This window comes from Nerophis lumbriciformis, linkage group LG30 (genome assembly GCF_033978685.3).
Source record: "Nerophis lumbriciformis linkage group LG30, RoL_Nlum_v2.1, whole genome shotgun sequence".
NCBI lineage: Eukaryota > Metazoa > Chordata > Actinopteri > Syngnathiformes > Syngnathidae > Nerophis > Nerophis lumbriciformis.
In genome coordinates this window covers 4,271,040-4,289,258 of record NC_084577.2, presented here as the reverse complement: position 1 = coordinate 4,289,258, position 18,219 = coordinate 4,271,040, and the positions used below count along the sequence as shown (strand labels likewise).

Sequence of the window (18,219 nt, the reverse complement as noted above, 5' to 3'; positions counted from 1 at the left end):
GCAGTAATGTGTGGAATTTAATAATACACCCCAAACAATTTAAAAGTAAACTTTGAAAAGTGATGTGTCAAAGGTCTAACACTTCAATGACAAACAGCAATTTCGTATTTTTTATGTCAATTTGCATGAGTCGCAAATGCTTTTTAAAAAAAAATCCTGACACATGTACCCTGACATTTGAGAGAAGTTTAAATTTGCATTTATTACTGAATGGCTCCAGCTGACTGTCTTGGTGTTTTTTCCTCCCCCATAGACGGAGTAAGTACAGCAAGGCCAAGCAGGAGTCAGATGAAGAAAAGCATTTACATCAAGGTAACTCAAAGCATATACACATTAACACACTGATTATAAAACATTAATGCTGCCAGGTGTTTTCATATGCATGCACTCTACCGCAAGTGAAGCCCATAAAAGACTAGGCGAGCACATACCATTTTTACGTTAATATACTCGCATCCTACTTTGCCCCAAACACCTAATTATATGTCATCCGCATTTGTATTTGTATCCCACAAACATTTCAATGCAATAAGCTTTATTCTTATTATCGTCAGCAATAGTGACAAGAAACGCAATAGTGTGAATCAAAGTATGATGGGAAGAAAAGATTGGGGAGGAGGTGAAGTGTTTTGTAGTGTAGCCTGCAGCATCATGAAAATAAAGAACAGATGCAGAGTTCCTGCCAGACTGAATTAATGTTAATTTTTCCCCTTTCTCTTTTTTTTCTTTGTTTCCTTCCTTTACCTCCAAATGTTTTTTTCTTCAGGAGTGAGGACATATGTGGACCCCTTTACCTACGAGGACCCAAACCAAGCTGTCCGCGAGTTTGCTAAAGAGATCGATGCATCCTGTATCAAGATCGAGAAAGTTATTGGCGTTGGTAAGGAGACTTTTTTTTTTTTTACTGCAGTGGTACGTTGTTTGTAAACCGTTCCAAAAGGTCAAACAAGACCAAAACCGAAGCCATTTTCCCATTAGAAAATTATACAATTAATCCGTTCCAGATACTTTAAAATATTACCAAAAAATGTTTTATGCACAATAATTATATTTGAAAACATTTGAAATACATTACTTTTGCCTTTATTGAACACTCTTGGTGGTGATAAGGATGGTACTGAATTATTTACTTTTATATGTACAGGCCGAATTCTGTTGGTACTAGCGGGTAAAAAGATCCACGTAAATTCAAACAGTATCTTTTGTTGCGTGTGACGTCACGACCGGTTGCAGAATGTGCACCAGCTCAAACACCTTTTCCATGCCAACAAAGCAAGCATGCGCTCAAAAGTAAGGCTCCTATTTTCAAAATGCGCTAGCTCAATGCTAATTTACATTGGATATGCCTTATACATGCTACCGATTAGCATTAGCAATTTTACATGGTGATTTCAACACCTCCAAATGTGGTAATCAAAACTACAACTAAGATGTACATTACAATCAAACAGCTGGTGTGTAACCAGTACAATACTTACAGGTTAACATTTTGTAGGGCTCAACAAAAGACAGGACTGGAACATTTAAGCTAATAGCAAAGACAACTTCCTGACTATAGCAACAAACCTTAGACTAAATGAAATTAATGTAGACGTGTAAGAAAACAAGATATAACAACTGTACAGCACAGTTATCATTATCAGCTGTTAAATTATGAATAAAAAACAAAAAATTATTATTAAGCAAATTAATATTTATTACCAGACCAACACACACAAAATAACCGAAATCTGATACTGTGTATTGTTTAAAATGTGAAAGGCACTCATCCTTCTAGTAGGCGATGAAGGCAAGGAGCGCAGAGGGAGGACAGGAGAAAATAGGTTGTTCAGAGTTATTTTTTTAATTCAATAGTATTTTTCATCTTCTCTATTAGAGTGCTGTCACTCGCAACTCTCTTTGGCCCCATGGTGGCTGACTTTGCAGTCGTTTTCAATAAAATAGCAGATACTGTGTCACCAACACGTGAGACTGTTTGCGCCGGCAAGCAGACTAGTTTCTTGCGTACAATCTTTGGACGTACGATAAGCAAGACAGTGCACAAAAACTGAGGTAAAATGTCTGACAAAAATGTTCCTCCAAAATTGACTCATACGAAAAGTGAGGCATACAAAAATCGAGGTACACTGTATAAGTAATTTGAAATATTTGTTTGCAGTGTTATTAGAAAAAATGAATATAATCCTGGTGGATTTCATGCAAACATTGCCCTTCGGGGTGAACGCATTTAATCAGCCTTTGTGGACTAATTAAATTGTTCGTACTATTCTTGTATCCGTAGAGGGGTCATCCAATGACAAAATAATAAAGGGAAAGAATCAATATCCATTTCCTCTTGCAATAGTGGGTGTGAGGAGGGGACAACAAGGGATTAGAGACCCTGATCAATGTTCAAAGCGGACCTCTTCCAATGTACACAAGCACTCAGGGGGCAGTTTTTAAATCCAATTGTTTGTTTTAGGGGAGTTTGGTGAGGTCTGCAGCGGACGTTTAAAGATGCCGGGGAAAAGAGAGATCTGCGTAGCCATAAAGACGCTGAAGGCCGGATACACCGACCAGCAGAGGAGGGACTTCCTAGCTGAGGCCAGCATCATGGGCCAGTTTGACCACCCCAACATCATCCACCTTGAGGGTGTGGTCACTAAATGTAAGTCTGTTTCTCTTCACTTGCAATGTCAGCACTCAGAATGGAAGTAGAGTGGTACCTCAATTTCATCTGTTTTTTCAACTTTTAGATATGAAATATTGTTTGAAAAAATTACAAGAGCATATATTATAAACATCTACAGTAGTTTTACAGAGTAGTGTTATAATATTGTTCAGCATTTACTTTGGAAAGCAGACTTTTGTAGGTGTCTCTTACAGGCTGCTTCTTCATTATTGTAACAATACGATAGGACATTGTTGTTTATGTTGCAAACGAACGTATCTGAGGGACGGACCGGAGAGGTCAGAGTTGACAACAAGCGATATGTACGTCTGTGTACCAAAGGTAATGCTTGACCGTCCAGTTTGTTAAGTCGGTACTAGACAGAAAAAACCTGAAACACGTCAAACACAGCATCTGCAGCTTGTCAATATTTTCATGGATAAAAACGTCTGGACATTTTTGGCATGCTTGTGATGCAGACTGACGTAGTGACAGGGCTGACTCGCTTTGTCGGCTGCTAAATGGTAAAACATGTTTTTAATTGTTTGTATGTCTGATTTGGTCGTCTGCTTCTTCTCCTCTGCACTAACTTTCTGAGTTCCGGTGGCAGTATAGTGTCGATCTCTGAACGGCACTCAAAAGCGCACATCAGCTTTCTAATCAAAACTTGCGTTTGTTTCCTGTGTAAACAAAGCAGGGACGACAATGTGAAACCAAATAGTAACTCTTCATTGCTCAAACGGCACAACTCTATAACAAATACTACTTCAACCGGTTGCCGAAAGGCTCATATACAAATTATACTCGTAATTTAAAGGCCTACTGAAATGCGATTTTCTTATTTAAACGGGGATAGCAGGTCCATTCTATGTGTCATACTTGATCATTTCGCAATATTGCCATATTTTTGCTGAAAGGATTTAGTAGAAAACATCGACGATAAAGTTCGCAACTTTTGGTCGCTGATAAAAAAGCCTTGCCTGTACCGGAAGTAGCAGACGAGTAGCGTGACGTCACAGGTTGTGGAGCTCCTCACATCTGCATATTGTTTACAATCATGGCCACCAGCAGCGAGAGCGATTCGGACTGAGAAAGCGACGATTTCCCCATTAATTTGAGCGAGGATGAAAGATTTGTGGATGAGGAAAGTGAGAGTGAAGGACTAGAGGGCAGTGGGAGCGATTCAGAGAGGGAAGATGCTGTGAGAGGCGGGTGGGACCTGATATTCAGCTGGAAATGACTAAAACAGTAAATAAACACAAGACATATATATACTCTATTAGCCACAACACAACCAGGCTTATATTTTATATGCCACAAATTAATCCTGCATAACAAACACCTCCCCCCTCCCGTCCATATAACCCGCCAATACAACTCAAACACCTGCACAACACACTCAATCCCACAGCCCAAAGTACCGTTCACCTCCCCAAAGTTCATACAGCACATGTATTTCCCCAAAGTCCCCAAAGTTACGTACGTGACATGCACATAGCGGCACGCACGTACGGGCAAGCGATCAAATGTTTGGAAGCCGCAGCTGCATGCGTACTCACGGTACCGCGTCTGCGCATCTAACTCAAAGCCCTCCTGGTAAGAGTCTCTGTTGTCCCAGTTCTCCATAGGCCAATGGTAAAGCTTGACTGTCATCTTCTGGGAATGTAAACAATGAAACACCGGCTGTGTTAACACAACAGTCAAGGGGTGCATTCTACGGCAGGGGTGCGTTATCCGGCACAACACTTGCCGCAATACACCGCTTCCCACCTACAGCTTTCTTCTTTGCTGTCTCCATTGTTCATTGAACACATTGCAAAAGATTCACCAACACAGATGTCCAGAACACTGTGGAATTTTGCGATGAAAACAGACGACTTAATAGCTGGCCACCATCCTTATCCCAAAATGTCCTCTACAATCCGTGACGTCACGCGCAGGCGTCATCATACCGAGACGTTTTCAGCAGGATATTTCGTGCAAAATTTAAAATTGCACTTTAGTAAGCTAACCCAGCCGTATTGGCATGTGTTGCAATGTTAAGATTTCATCATTGATATATAAACTATCAGACTGCGTGGTCGGTAGTAGTGGGTTTCAGTAGGCCTGTAAAGGGGACCTATGATGAATGTCGTCTTTTCTGACTTATAAATGTGGTTAGAAAGTTGGATACTCGTGTTAAACAATGTGAAGCGTCAAATCATAAACTTCATGCCTTTGGGCGTGAGCTTGCATGCAATTTTGGTTGCTTCTGTTCTCAGAGTTTTGAGTCTGTATACGTCACAGAAAGGTGGAAGTACTTATTTAGACATTAAGTAAACCTCTCAGCCAGAGGGAAGGAGCTCCTCCACCTCTGCTTCAGACTAAGGGAAAACACAAAAAAGTTAGGATAAAGTATGACTCGCTGGATCGACGAGTGTGCAAGTGTTCTGAATATATATATATATTGTTTGTGAAGTTTATTTTCAGGGTAAAAAATAGCGGTGAAGCCTTCAAGATATATATTTAAACAGTGTACATTTTCAAAAGATAAATTAGGATATTTTTGGAGAGAGTGTTTCATTCGCAATCAGGGAACACCTCCAGAATCGAACATATTGCAGACACTTAGAAAACGCGTTACAAAAGTGACAAAGGAGCAAATTTTACACCAAAACATATCCAATACATATTGTTGAGACCACAAGGAAATTATTTAAATATAGATTAAAATCATCACAGGTCCCATTTAAAGCATTGCAAAAAGCCAAGAGACATCTTGTATCTAAAGTAACTGGGAAATTGAGGTACCATGTTGTTGAAGTAATCTTCATTCATTTTCTTACTCAAATACTCACACACACTAATCGTCAGCACACACGTTGGCATTAATACACAAAAAGGACATTGCCCATTGTCCTCCCTTAAAATGTAACCATAAATCATTTCAGCCTGTTGGTGCCTTTGGCGGAAGGTTGATTGAGAAAAATGTTTATTTCGGGTAGTAGTAGCTCTATCTGGAAGGACTTTGCTTTCCACGGAAGGTTGTTGTTGACATTTAAAGTCATTTAATTTATTTGACTTTACTGTGAGTTTGCACTTACCAATACTTTAGCATTTCAACATTTTGAGAATGTTTTCAGGATGTCACGGTCAGCTTGTCTCCTGGTGGCCTTTGTCCAGATGGAAGGGGTACATCGTCAGTGGGAAGGGGGAAATAGAGCAAGGTGGGCATTTGGGGTGGGGGATGCTAATGGCCCAGGAACAGTCCCTATAGTGCAGCACCAGGCTCATTAATCATGGTGTCAGCTCTAAATGTGTTTGGGGTTAGGGAGTGATACCCTATCCCTCCTCTATCTGCTGCTTCATGGTCGCAAAACACCGACCACATCTCCCTCCCTCCGCTCTTGACTCTATCTCGTCTAGTTCCGTCTGTTTTTGTGCACTGATGCTGTTTGTTAGAGTCGAGGTGCTTGTGTGTGGATGTGTGAAAGTCTTGTCAACACGTCTGAGCACTTTGTGTTGCATGCATGTGTGCGGGACGGTCTACCATAGCTGATGGCCAGCCTCTCCTGAGACTAGATGGATGAAGTGCCTTAATGCGTCGTGACATAGCAGCAGCCCAGTCCTATCTGCGGTAGATAACACTGTCTCTCACCCTTTTACGCCACGCAACACAGATGCATGGACGCCCTGGCTGGACCTGAAAGTGAACAGCAGCTTAGGCCAAATTGCTTATCACCTCCCAACGCCATTCAAGATGAACCATGAGACCTTAGCGAGACGCTGCGAGAAAGACAGAGAAAAAGACAGATGGACAGGCGGAAAGGAAAGAAATCGGAGACAGGCGACAAGTCAGGGAAGGTGCAAATAGAAAAGGAGAAAGAGACAGCCAGGCGGTTTGAAGGTGATGGATTGGAGGGGTGACAGAGAAAAACAACGGGAGCGACAGTGAAAGAAAACAGAGAGCCACAGAAAGCTACTGAACCAGAGGCTGGAAAAAGCGCAACACAGATGAGCTGTGTTGCAAATGATAGCCGCCAACATGAAAGGCTGCTGAGCAAGAAGGGCATCTGATAACTCCCACTCTGCTTCCCGCTCTTTCTTCTCCAGTCAAGGTTTGGGCAAATATGTCCTTCACACTGCAGTGTGTCTGTGGAATCTATTAAAAAGCCATTATTTAAATAGCACACCACTCCCTATTTCAATAAAGTTAAAAGGAATTCTTAATGTGGCGTGAACTCGTCGGCATGTCCAGCAGCAGCAGTTAAGGGACATAAATTATAAATATGTAGACATGCTGTAAAATGCATACGGCACTTAAATCAAATCAGACCTAATGTTTAAGGCCCCGTTTACACTAAGCCGGATAAGGTTATTCAGGGTAAATCCCACCTATCCTTATCCGTGTCCACACACAACAATGCCACCGTTTAAAGGGGAACATTATCACAATTTCAGAATGGTAAAAACCATTAAAAATCAGTTCCCAGTGGCTTATTATATTTTTTGAAGTTTTTTTCAAAATTTTACTCATCACGCAATATCCCTAAAAAAACTTCAAAGTGCCTGATTTTAACCATCGTTATAAACACCCGTCCATTTTCCTGTGACGTCACATAGTGAAGCCAACACCAACAAACATGGCGGAAAGAACAGCAAGCTATAGCGACATTAGCTCGGATTCAGACTCGAATTTCAGCGGCTTAAGCGATTCAACAGATTACGAATGTATTGAAACGGATGGTTGTAGTGTGGAGGCAGGTAGCGAAAACGAAATTGAAGAAGAAACTGAAGCTATTGAGCCATATCGGTTTGAACCGTATGCAAGCGAAAACGACGAAAACGACACGACAGCCAGCGACACGGGAGAAAGCGAGGACAAATTTGGTGATCGCCTTCTAATCAACGATTGGTATGTGTTTGTTTGGCATTAAAGGAAACTAACAACTATGAACTAGGTTTACAGCATATGAAATACATTTGGCAACAACATGCACTTTGAGAGTGCAGACAGCCCAATTTTCATCAATTAATATTTTCTGTAGACATACCCTCATCCGCGCTCTTTTCCTGAAAGCTGATCTGTTCAGTTTTGGAGTTGATGTCAGCAGGCCAGGGAAGCTAGGGTCGATATTCTTCTCTTGATCATCTTCGGTGGCGTAAGGGATGGTGTAAGCCAAGTCATCCAGGGGGTTTAGCTCGCTCATCTGCGGGAACAAACTGCCGCCATTGCTTGCCGTGCTACCGAGGGCCTTTGTCCCTGAATTGCTCACACACTCCGGCAGATTCAATGGGGGTCTGGCGGCAGATTTCTTTGACTTTATCGTTGGAAATGCATCTGCTTTGAGTGTCGCAGGATATCCACACATTCTTGCCATCTCTGTCGTAGCATAGCTTTCGTCGGTAAAGTGTGCGGAACAAACGTCCAATTTCTTGCCACTTTCTTTGGGCCACTGGTGCAACTTGAATCCGTCCCTGTTCGTGTTGTTACACCCTCCGACAACACACCGACGAGGCATGATGTCTCCAAGGTACGGAAAACAGTCGAAAAAACGGAAAATAACAGAGCTGATTTGACTCGGTGTTTGAGAAAATGGCGGATTGCTTCCCGATGTGACGTCATCGCTCCGAGAGCGAATATTAGAAAGGCGTTTAATTCGCCAAAATTCACCCATTTAGAGTTCGGAAATCGGTTAAAAAAATATATGGTCTTTTTTCTGCAACATCAAGGTATATATTGACGCTTACATAGGTCTGGTGATAATGTTCCCCTTTAAGACTCCCTGCCTCCTCCGTCCGTCGGCGCAACGCAACCTAATATGCATGCGTGGAAAATGCGCACGTCATAGTTACCTCCAGTGTTGCTTTGTGTGTAAGTTCTTAAATTTAACTTATCTGAACAATATCCAGGGTTGTGGTATTTCAATAAATTGGAATCCAGTGTGCTGTGGGTCCCTATTGTAGTGAATCACACCTGAGCCATCATAAATTCATCAATTATTTATTAGACACATAAACAATGTGATAAAGAACATTTTACATCGATCAATCTTGGGATCTAGATATGTGGACTGGACACTCCTCACTCTTTTGTCTTCACCTTCATTGTCCATTCGTTTTTGGTGACTTTATTTACTCTGGACCTAGACGTTGAGTCCGCGACATACATGGCGGACAATAACTGATATTGTCTGCTTTGCCAGTCCAAAAGCATTCGCCGTTTTCGACGGCCAGGTAATACAAAACACATGCTACCTTTTTTATCATATCCACGGGAGTCCGCATTCTCGTCGACTCTCCTCCGACAAATGGACAAAGTTTTTCGCTAAGTAGAATCACAGCTGACCTGGACATTGGAAAGTTCTCTTGCCGTCTGAGAAGTGTTGTATCTGAAATAGCGGCAATCACTTTCTCTTAAGGTATTCATGTGTGATTTCCACAAGCGTCTGTACATGTACATGACGGAGAAACACAGGCATGTCTGGATGACTCGCCTTCATATTTCCAATGTTTAGCTCCGAGGTACAAACCGCTTTGTTATAAAGCTGGCTGTAGCGTGTTCTCTCCGAACTCAGTTTGTAAACGATCAATGAGTCCATACAAAGTTAAGTGCCGGAGATTCAAGAAATACACGGCGCACATAGCCGTGTAAAAATTTGTCCGAGGAGGAAGACCTTAAACGGTGGTTTAGTGTTGCTGAAACGGGGCTTAGGCTAAATAATTATTAGTTTAAGGGTTTAAACGACTTAGTGTAGACATGGTCTAAATCTAGTCTCCGTTTAGGTGTCTAATCCAGTGGTCGCTGCTGGTCTTTGAAGTAGGTAAAGCTCATTTTCAGCCACTTTTTAGTAGTCTCCAACAACATATAAAAGATATAAAGATGCTAGATTTTACAAATAAAACATAACTTAGAGGATTGTAAAATTCTCCATATCAACTCGGAACAACGGAATGAAACTTGAAAAATGCTCTGGCAGTGGTTTGTTCTTATGTCAATATCGCTGATTCGCTCATTTTGCTGTTATTAAAAAAGAGATTCAGCCTCAGACAGATCATCCAATCAACATGTGGAAGAAGCTCAGCGTTCAGGCCTGCCGAGGCCAAGCCCACGCAAGCATCCGACAAGCGGGAAAAAGCTATGCATTTATCTATTAACTTTGGCTGCAGTGAAACAACCCACTGTATGCTCAATGGGCGCTCAGCTTCAACACTTTTTGACGCACTGTGACGCCACCACAATGAAAGAGAAGAAAGTCACATCAGCTGTAGCGGATTCTGAAAAAAAGTTGAATACATTCTAGTACATATTTAGTTAATGAAATGTAAACGGTACATATACTGAACAAAAATATATGTGCAACACTTGTTTTTTTTCCCATTTTTCATGAGTTGAACTCAAAGATCTAAAACTTTTATTATGTACACAAAAGACCTATTCCTCTCAAATATTGTTTATAGATCCGTCTAAATCTGTGCAAGTGAGCATTTCTTCTTCTGGCTTTTTGTCGTGGGCAGCCTAAGGCACACCTGTGCAATAAGCATGCTGTTTAATCAGCATCTGGATATGCCACACCTGTGAGGTGGGATATATTATATTGGCAATCCAGGAATGGATTTTGACATATTAGTGAACAGTATTTGAGAGGAATAGGTATTTTGTGTATACAGTAAACGTTTAAAGATATTTGAGTTCAACTCATGTTGATCACTTTTTTTGTGATCGGTAGGTTGTGAGTTCAAACCCCGGGTCATACCAAAGACTATAAAAATGAGACAAATTACCTCCCTGCTTGGCACTCAGCATCAAGTGTTGGAATTGGTGGTTGAATCACCAAAAATTATTCCCAGGCGCGGCACCGCTGCTGCTCACTGCTCCCCTCACCTCCCAGGGGGTGAACAAGGGGATGGGTCAAATGCAGAGGACATATTTCACCACACCTAGTGTGTGTGTGAAAATCATTGGTACTTTAACTTTTACATTTTAGCAATCTTAGAGCAATTACTACTAGTCTAATCTACATACAAGCAAGTGCCTGCTAATTAACGGCAGACATGTTATTAAAATCTAGTCTTTGTGTCACTGTGAGTGGTGGGCCTCTAAGTAGCATTTGCTTATTATTTCCCCCCCTGTATTATCCCTTTGATTGCTTGAATCTTCACTTTTACTATATACACAAAAGACCTATTCCTCTCAAATATTGTTCATAAATCCGTCTAAATCTGTGCTAGTTAGCATTTCTTCTTCTGGCTTTTTGTCGTGGACAGTGTAAGGCACACCTGTGCAATAATCATGCTGTTTAATCAGCATCTGGATATGCCACACCTGTGAGGTGGGATATATTATCTTGGCAATAACGGAATGCTCACTAACACAGATTTGTGAACAGTATTTGAGAGGAATAGGTATTTTGTGTATATAGTAAACGTTTAAAGATATTTGAGTTCAACTCATGTTGATCACTTTTTTTTACCTGCTCAGTGGCCTAGGTTGTGAGTTCAAACCCCGGCCGAGTAATACCAAAGACTATAAAAATGAGACACATTACCTCCCTGCTTGGCACTCAGCATCAAGAGCTGGAATTGGGGGTTGAATCAACAAAAATGATTCCCGGGCGCGGCACCACTGCTGCTCACTGCTTCCCTCACCTCCCAGGGGGTGAACAAGGGGATGGGTCAAATTCAGAGGACACATTTCACCACACCTAGTGTGTGTGTGTGTGAAAATCATTGGTACTTTAACTTTTACATTTTAGCAATCTTAGAGCAATTACTACTAGTCTAATCTACATACAAACAAGTGCCTGCTAATTAACGGCAGACATGTTATTAAAATCTAGTCTTTGTGTCACTGTGAGTGGTGGGCCTCTAAGTAGCATTTGCTTGTTATTTCCCCCCCTGTATTGTCCCTTTGATTGCTTCAATCTTCACTTTTACTATATACACAAAAGACCTATTCCTCTCAAATATTGTTCATAAATCCGTCTAAACCTGTGCTAGTGAGCATTTCTTCTTCTGGCTTTTTGTCGTGGGCAGCCTAAGGCACACCTGTGCAATAATCATGCTGTTTAATCAGCATCTGGATATGCCACACCTGTGAGGTGGGATATATTATCTTGGCAATAAAGGAATGCTCACTAACACAGATTTGTGAACGGTATTTGAGAGGAATAGGTATTTTGTGTATATATATAGTAAACGTTTAAAGATATTTGAGTTCAACTCATGTTGATCACTTTTTTTTTACGTTTTATCAATCTTAGAGCAATTACCACTAGTCTAATCTCCATACAAGCAAGTGTCTGCTAATTAACGGCGGACATGGTATTAAAATCTAGTCTTTGTGTCACTGTGAGTGGGCCTCTAAGTAGCATTTGCCTATTATTTCCCCCCCATTATTGTCCCTTTGTTGCTTGAATCTTCATTCCCAGTTTCATTGGCAGGTGATAATCGGCCCTCTTGCGGGGGGGCCCTGCCTCGGACTTCATTGCCAAAGGCGGCAGTGCATATTCAGTAAACAAGGAATTAGCATGCAAATAAACTGCAGGGAAGAGGGCGGGACAAAAAGGCGAGAGTTTAAGGTCACAGGTCAGACTCTCCTCAGACTGGATTTGGGAGCTGTCAATCAGCCGCTGCTCCAGGGCTGTGGTGCTCAACAAAGGGAACAAAGATGGCTGACAAAGAGGGCCCCTTGCTCTCCCCGAACTCTAAATCCACTTCCTCTTTTAGAGGCATCATCGGGGTGCCCCGTGATTAATGGGGTGCCAATCACGCGGCGGGCGAAGGGGCTAACTGACGGCCCCTTGGCATGGCAAGCGGCATGCTGCGAAGGAACTTCACCTTCGAGACCTCGGCTGCCAAGTGCGGCTGTGGACATTCTGCAGGAGCACGGTTCCCACTTGAGGCTTTCTCAGCACTTCTTCATGAGCCTTCAACTTCACCTGAGCTATGCCACTTCAGGAATGTGTTGTTCTTTCTCTCACTTTTGGTCATGTGTTGATGCCATGGATGGTTACACAACTGCCTACTGACGTTAAAGGATAAAAAAAAACAAAAAAACACCTTTATATTCTGTCTACCATCAATGCCTCGCTCCTCCTGCCTTCTATCCCCCTCATCCTCTGGGAAACAAAGACAGACCCGAGATGCACCAGGGAACATCCGCCATCCCCGCCGCCTGCCCCGCTCAGATAAAACCACAGACGCTCCCCAAAGAGAGGCGGAGCGGGCAAGATAGCGGGATGAGGTGAAAGAGGCCAAAGAGGAATGGGCGGTGCCATGGGGGAAAAGAGTACGGTGAGGGGAGAGAAATACGCGACACAGAGGAGAGTGACAGATGTGTCAAAAGTTGGCGAGGAGGAAGAGGTCAAAGGGACGGTGAGAGACAAAACCAGTGAGTCATGCGGACGCTGGGAGGGTGACGGGCGATGAGACTTCCAATAACGTATCCAGCGTCTGTTCATATTTGCATGAAGACGAGAAGGGTGTTTTGTCTCAGAGGAGATGCCTTTGCATGTGCAGCAAAAGAAAAGAGGACGTTGAGGCAACCGTTATACTGAGATAATTAAATCACTGGGGGACAGAGATGGATGGACTAACACACACACACACACACACACACACACACACACACACACACACACACACACACACACACACAAACATGCTTTAGGTCCCAAGAGAATTTTGTGGGCTGTCATGTGCATAATTTACCTCCATAATCATCTGCCGTTCATTCTTTGAATCTCTCTCTCTCTCTCTAGGTAAGCCAGTGATGATTATCACCGAATACATGGAAAACAGATCGCTGGACGCATTCCTGAGGGTCAGTCATGCGTTTCTGTATGTGTGTTTGTGTGTCAGTGTGATACAGCTGTGGCTTGCTGATTGCATCTTATCGCTGAAATGTCATCCACCCAAATTACAAGCGCTTGTTCACAAACATTTGCTCTAATCTTTATCCTCGATCGACTTACCGTCTTTTGTGACAAGAATTTGACGCTGGTTTCACCTTCGTGTTAACAACGAACCCTTTTTCATGATTTAGGATTTTTTTTTCTTTCCTAGTTGCAGGGTTGGACTTTTCATAAGTTTTTCAAACAACACTGTAGGGCCTTATTTACTAAAGGTCTGTGTGTACTTAAACACGTGCAAACTTGATATCACATGCACAGGTGATCTACTAAACGCGTGCAAAGTGGATTGCGTGTGTTAACTGAGCAGAATAAGGCTTGAAATCAATTTTGTGTCTCTATCTTCATTAATATGCAAAATATATGCTGATCATCAAAACACCCACAGTTCTGGGAGGAGAAAATACTATTCAAAATGATGTGATTTATCAACACTCATCACCGTTTTGGGAGCACTCTTTTGCATTTAATTTAGCACGTTTTCTTAAAATAAAAGGGAATGAAGTAATTGTTTAAATATTGAATTGATATTGTTGCACCTCCGACCTGTGTTAATTAATTTCTGATTATAAGCAGTGTATTCAAAATTGAATCATTCGATTACCGTATTTTCCGCACTATGAGGTGCACCGGATCGGATTATAAGGCGCACTGTCAATAAATGGCCTATTTTAAAACTTTGTTCATATATAAGGTGTACCGCATTATAAGGCGCATAGAATAGACGCAAAAGTAGAGACTGGGGCTACGTTATGTATCCCGTAGTTGCAAGACCTGTTGTGGCTCAATATTACCGTATTTTCCGCACTATAAGGCACACCGGATTATTAGCCGCACCTTCTATGAATTACATATTTCATAATTTTGTCCACCAATAAGCCGCCCCGGACTATAAGCCGCGCCTACGCTGCGCTAAAGTGAATGTCAAAAAAACGCTGCGCTAAAGTGAATGTCAAAAAAACAGTCAGATAGTTCAGTCAAACTTTAATAATATATTGAAAACCAGCGTTCTAACAACTCTGTCCCAAAATGTACGCAAATGTGCAATCACAAACATAGTAAAATTCAAAATGGTGTAGAGCAATAAATAGCAACATAATGTTGCTCGAACGTTAATGTCACAACACACAAAATAAACATAGCGCTCACCTTCTGAAGTTATTCTTCATTCGTAAATCCTTCGAATTCTTCGTCTTCGGTGTCCGAATTGAAAAGTTGCGCAAGCGTGGGATCCAAAAATGGCCGGCTCCGCCTCGTCGAAGTCATCGGATTCAGTGTCGCTGTTGTTGTGCAGCAGTTCTGTGAATCCTGCCTTCCGGAAAGCTCGGACCACAGTTGTGACCGAAACTATCTGCCCAGGCATTTACGATCCACTGGCAGATGTTGGCGTATGTCGACCGGCGCTATCTGCCCGTCTTAGTGAAGGTGTGTTCGCCTTCGGAGCTGTGTGAAAAAAGCCACCCGGCCTCTTCGCGTAAACTTCCCTTAACCACTCGCTCATCTTTTCTTCATCCATCCATCCCTTCGAGTTAGCTTTTATGATGACGCCGGCTGGAAAGGTCTCTTTTGGCAAGGTCTTCCTTTTGAATATCACCACGGGTGGAAGTTAGCATGGCAAGCTAGAACCACAGTGAAGGATGACTTCTCATTCCCTGTGGTGCGAATATTCACCGTACGTGCTCCCGTTCCACAGTGCGGTTCACAGGAATATCAGCTGTGAAATACGGTAGTAATCCGTGTGCGGATGGAGAGATTGCGTCTTTTTATGAACCGGATCGCTTAGTAGGAGCCATTTTGTGGTCTTTACAGATGTAAACAGGAAATGAAACGTACGGTGATATCCGCGCGTTTTTTCTTCTTCTTCCGGGGGCGGGTGAAGCGCTTCCTGTTCTATGGGGGCGGGTGCTTTCCTTGGCGGTTGCTTGCGTAGAAGAAGAAGCGCTTCCTGTTCTACCGGGAAAAAAGATGGCGGCTGTTTACCGAAGTTGCGAGACCGAAACTTTATGAAAATGAATCGTAATAAAGCGCACCGGGTTATAAGGCGCACTGTCAGCTTTTGAGAAAAATTGTGGTTTTTAGGTGCGCCTTATAGTGCGGAAAATACGGTAGTCCATATTTAAGGCGCACCAGACTATAAGGCTCACTTTCAGCTTTTGAGAAAATTGGAGGTTTTTAGGTGCGCCTTATAGTGCGGAAAATATGGTAATTTTAAGTATCGGTATCAGCATTGGTATGGCCAATACTGCCCCTGTAACTACTGGGTATTGCTGGGTTGCATATGACGTCATGTCGGTTTTTCTTCTTCACGGCTTAATTCTCATGATGGTCAACCAGCTTGAGAGTGGCATTAAAACAAGTTAGAGTGAGTGTAGAGTTTAAGCAGAAAATGCCATATTGCTGTTCTGTTTTTGGGTGTTCCAGTCGTTCAAATAGAGCGATAGAAAAGAGCTTTTATCGAGTCCTGAAAAAAGTGGTTCATAAATGTTGTAAACTTTCTGTGATGCAATCGAGTTTATTCTTTACTATATAAGAAGTATTTGAGAGTAGAACTAAATGTGAAGAAAGAACAATTGATCGTATTAGTTTATGTTTTTTTTTGTAGTTGCTGTGCCTAAATATAACTAAATAAATAAATATTGGAGTTGTTGGTACAGTGCACCAAATTTGTGTTGTCGATTTTCATAACAGAAACTAAAAGCTTAGTTATTGTTGTTGTGCAGAGGAAAAAAGTGCTTTATTTGACACTTATGACCAAATTATAGTGTCTTTGGTGCTATTCGTTAGCATCAAGAAAATATCCCTAATAGTATTAATAAACTCGATAAATAAATCACTCATAGCCTCAACAGCATACTGAATCTTGATATCGCTAGAAAACATTGCTTAACAACAGGGACATTTATAGCTAAATAATTAGACAAAATCTAAACTTCTCCCCATTAAAACAACTGCAGACATTATTTTAGATGAGAGTAAAATTTGCAGCAGGAAATCAACTGCAAACAAACTTATCCTTTTTCTCATTAGTGTCACGATCACAGCAGCACAGCACTCGTTATGTTAATGAAATACATCACTTAGCGATGCACAAATGAGTCCAACTTTGTCTTTCACAGATTAATACTTAATTTGTGGACCCCTCAGATGTAAAGACATGATGTGTCTCCAATCTTCTTTTTTTTGTCAAAGGAAGTAAGGTTGAGGCGAGCAGTAACGTATTGATGATTATAAATGGTTGAAATCTTAAAAAAAATGATAATAATTCACTACGCCCCATTTTGAATATTTTTTTATGATCGCTTATATATTTGCCTCTAAACCTTTCAAAATCAGCCCCAATCTGCACTGATGCTTTTTGATAAACAGTAGCCTAATGGGGCTCTAGACCAGTGGTTCTCAACCTTTTTTCAGTGATGTACCCCCTGTGAATTTTTTTTAAATTCAAGTACCCCCTAATCAGAGCAAAGCATTTTTGGTTGAAAAAAAAGAGATAAAGAAGTAAAATACAGCACTATGTCATCAGTTTCTGATTTATTAAATTGTATAACAGTGCAAAATATTGCTCATTTGTAGTGGTCTTTCTGGAACTATTTGGAAAAAAAGATATAAAAATAATTAAAAACTTGTTGAAAAATAAACAAGCGGTTCAATTATAAATAAAGATTTCTACACATAGAAGTAATCATCAACTTAAAGTGCCCTCTTTGGGGATTGTAATAGAGATCCATCTGGATTCATGAATTTAATTCTAAACATTTCTTCACAATAAAATAAATCTTTAACATCAATATTTATGGAACATGTCCACAAAAAATCTCGCTGAATATTGCATTGTTGAATGGAATAGCCTACTTGATTTGATGTTCAGTTTATGAACTTACATTCATATTTTGTTGAAGTATTATTCAAAAGATATATTTATAAAGGCTTTTTTGAATTGTTGCTATTTTTAGAATATTTAAAAAAAATCTCACGTACCCCTTGGCATACCTTCAAGTACCCCCAGGGGTACGCGTACCCCCATTTGAGAACCACTGCTCTAGACTATTGCCTGAAACCCGGAAATGCCTCTATATCACGTGATTGGAACCCAGCAATTGGAGCGATACCTACATTTTTAAAAAGTAGCCAACAAGAGGCGAATAAATGCTTTGTACATTTTAACAGAAGTGTGGTTAAAACCAAATTACAGCTGAAAGAAACCAATTATTTATAGTAAATTAGCCAGGAGATTAAAAATAGTTTTGAGAAATTAATACAACTGGGAATGATGCAATATGTTAATGCATTGTAAAAGTAGATCTGTCTGACATTACTTTCCACCATAAGCAAGGTGGTAAACTTTATAAGATGTTTTTGTCACTTGAATGAAAATGTTTAAAAAAAAAAAGCCCTCTTCTGTGTAGAAGAACGACGGTCACTTCACAGTGATCCAGCTGGTCGGCATCCTGCGTGGGATAGCGTCAGGCATGAAGTACCTGTCAGACATGAGCTACGTCCACCGTGACCTGGCAGCTCGGAACATTCTGGTCAACTGCAACCTGGTTTGCAAGGTGTCCGATTTTGGCATGTCTCGTGTGCTGGAGGACGACCCCGAGGCTGCATACACCACCAGGGTGAGTAGTGCGAGTGTTGTGTAGGAGCAAGGTGAAACTGACCTGACCGTGTCATCGTCAA

General features: G+C 41.4%; 1 protein-coding gene across 1 annotated transcript in view; it reads left to right on the top strand.

Annotated features, from left to right (window-relative positions):
- epha4l (eph receptor A4, like) overlaps nucleotides 1-18,219 on the top strand; it is a 120,781-nt gene that overhangs the window by 73,235 nt on the left and 29,327 nt on the right. The window contains exons 9-13 of the mRNA XM_061925390.2: nucleotides 254-312; nucleotides 767-880; nucleotides 2,462-2,647; nucleotides 13,393-13,454; nucleotides 17,949-18,158. Of these exons, the coding sequence (XP_061781374.2) occupies nucleotides 254-312; nucleotides 767-880; nucleotides 2,462-2,647; nucleotides 13,393-13,454; nucleotides 17,949-18,158 (631 nt within the window). The remainder of the gene's footprint in view (nucleotides 1-253; nucleotides 313-766; nucleotides 881-2,461; nucleotides 2,648-13,392; nucleotides 13,455-17,948; nucleotides 18,159-18,219) is intronic.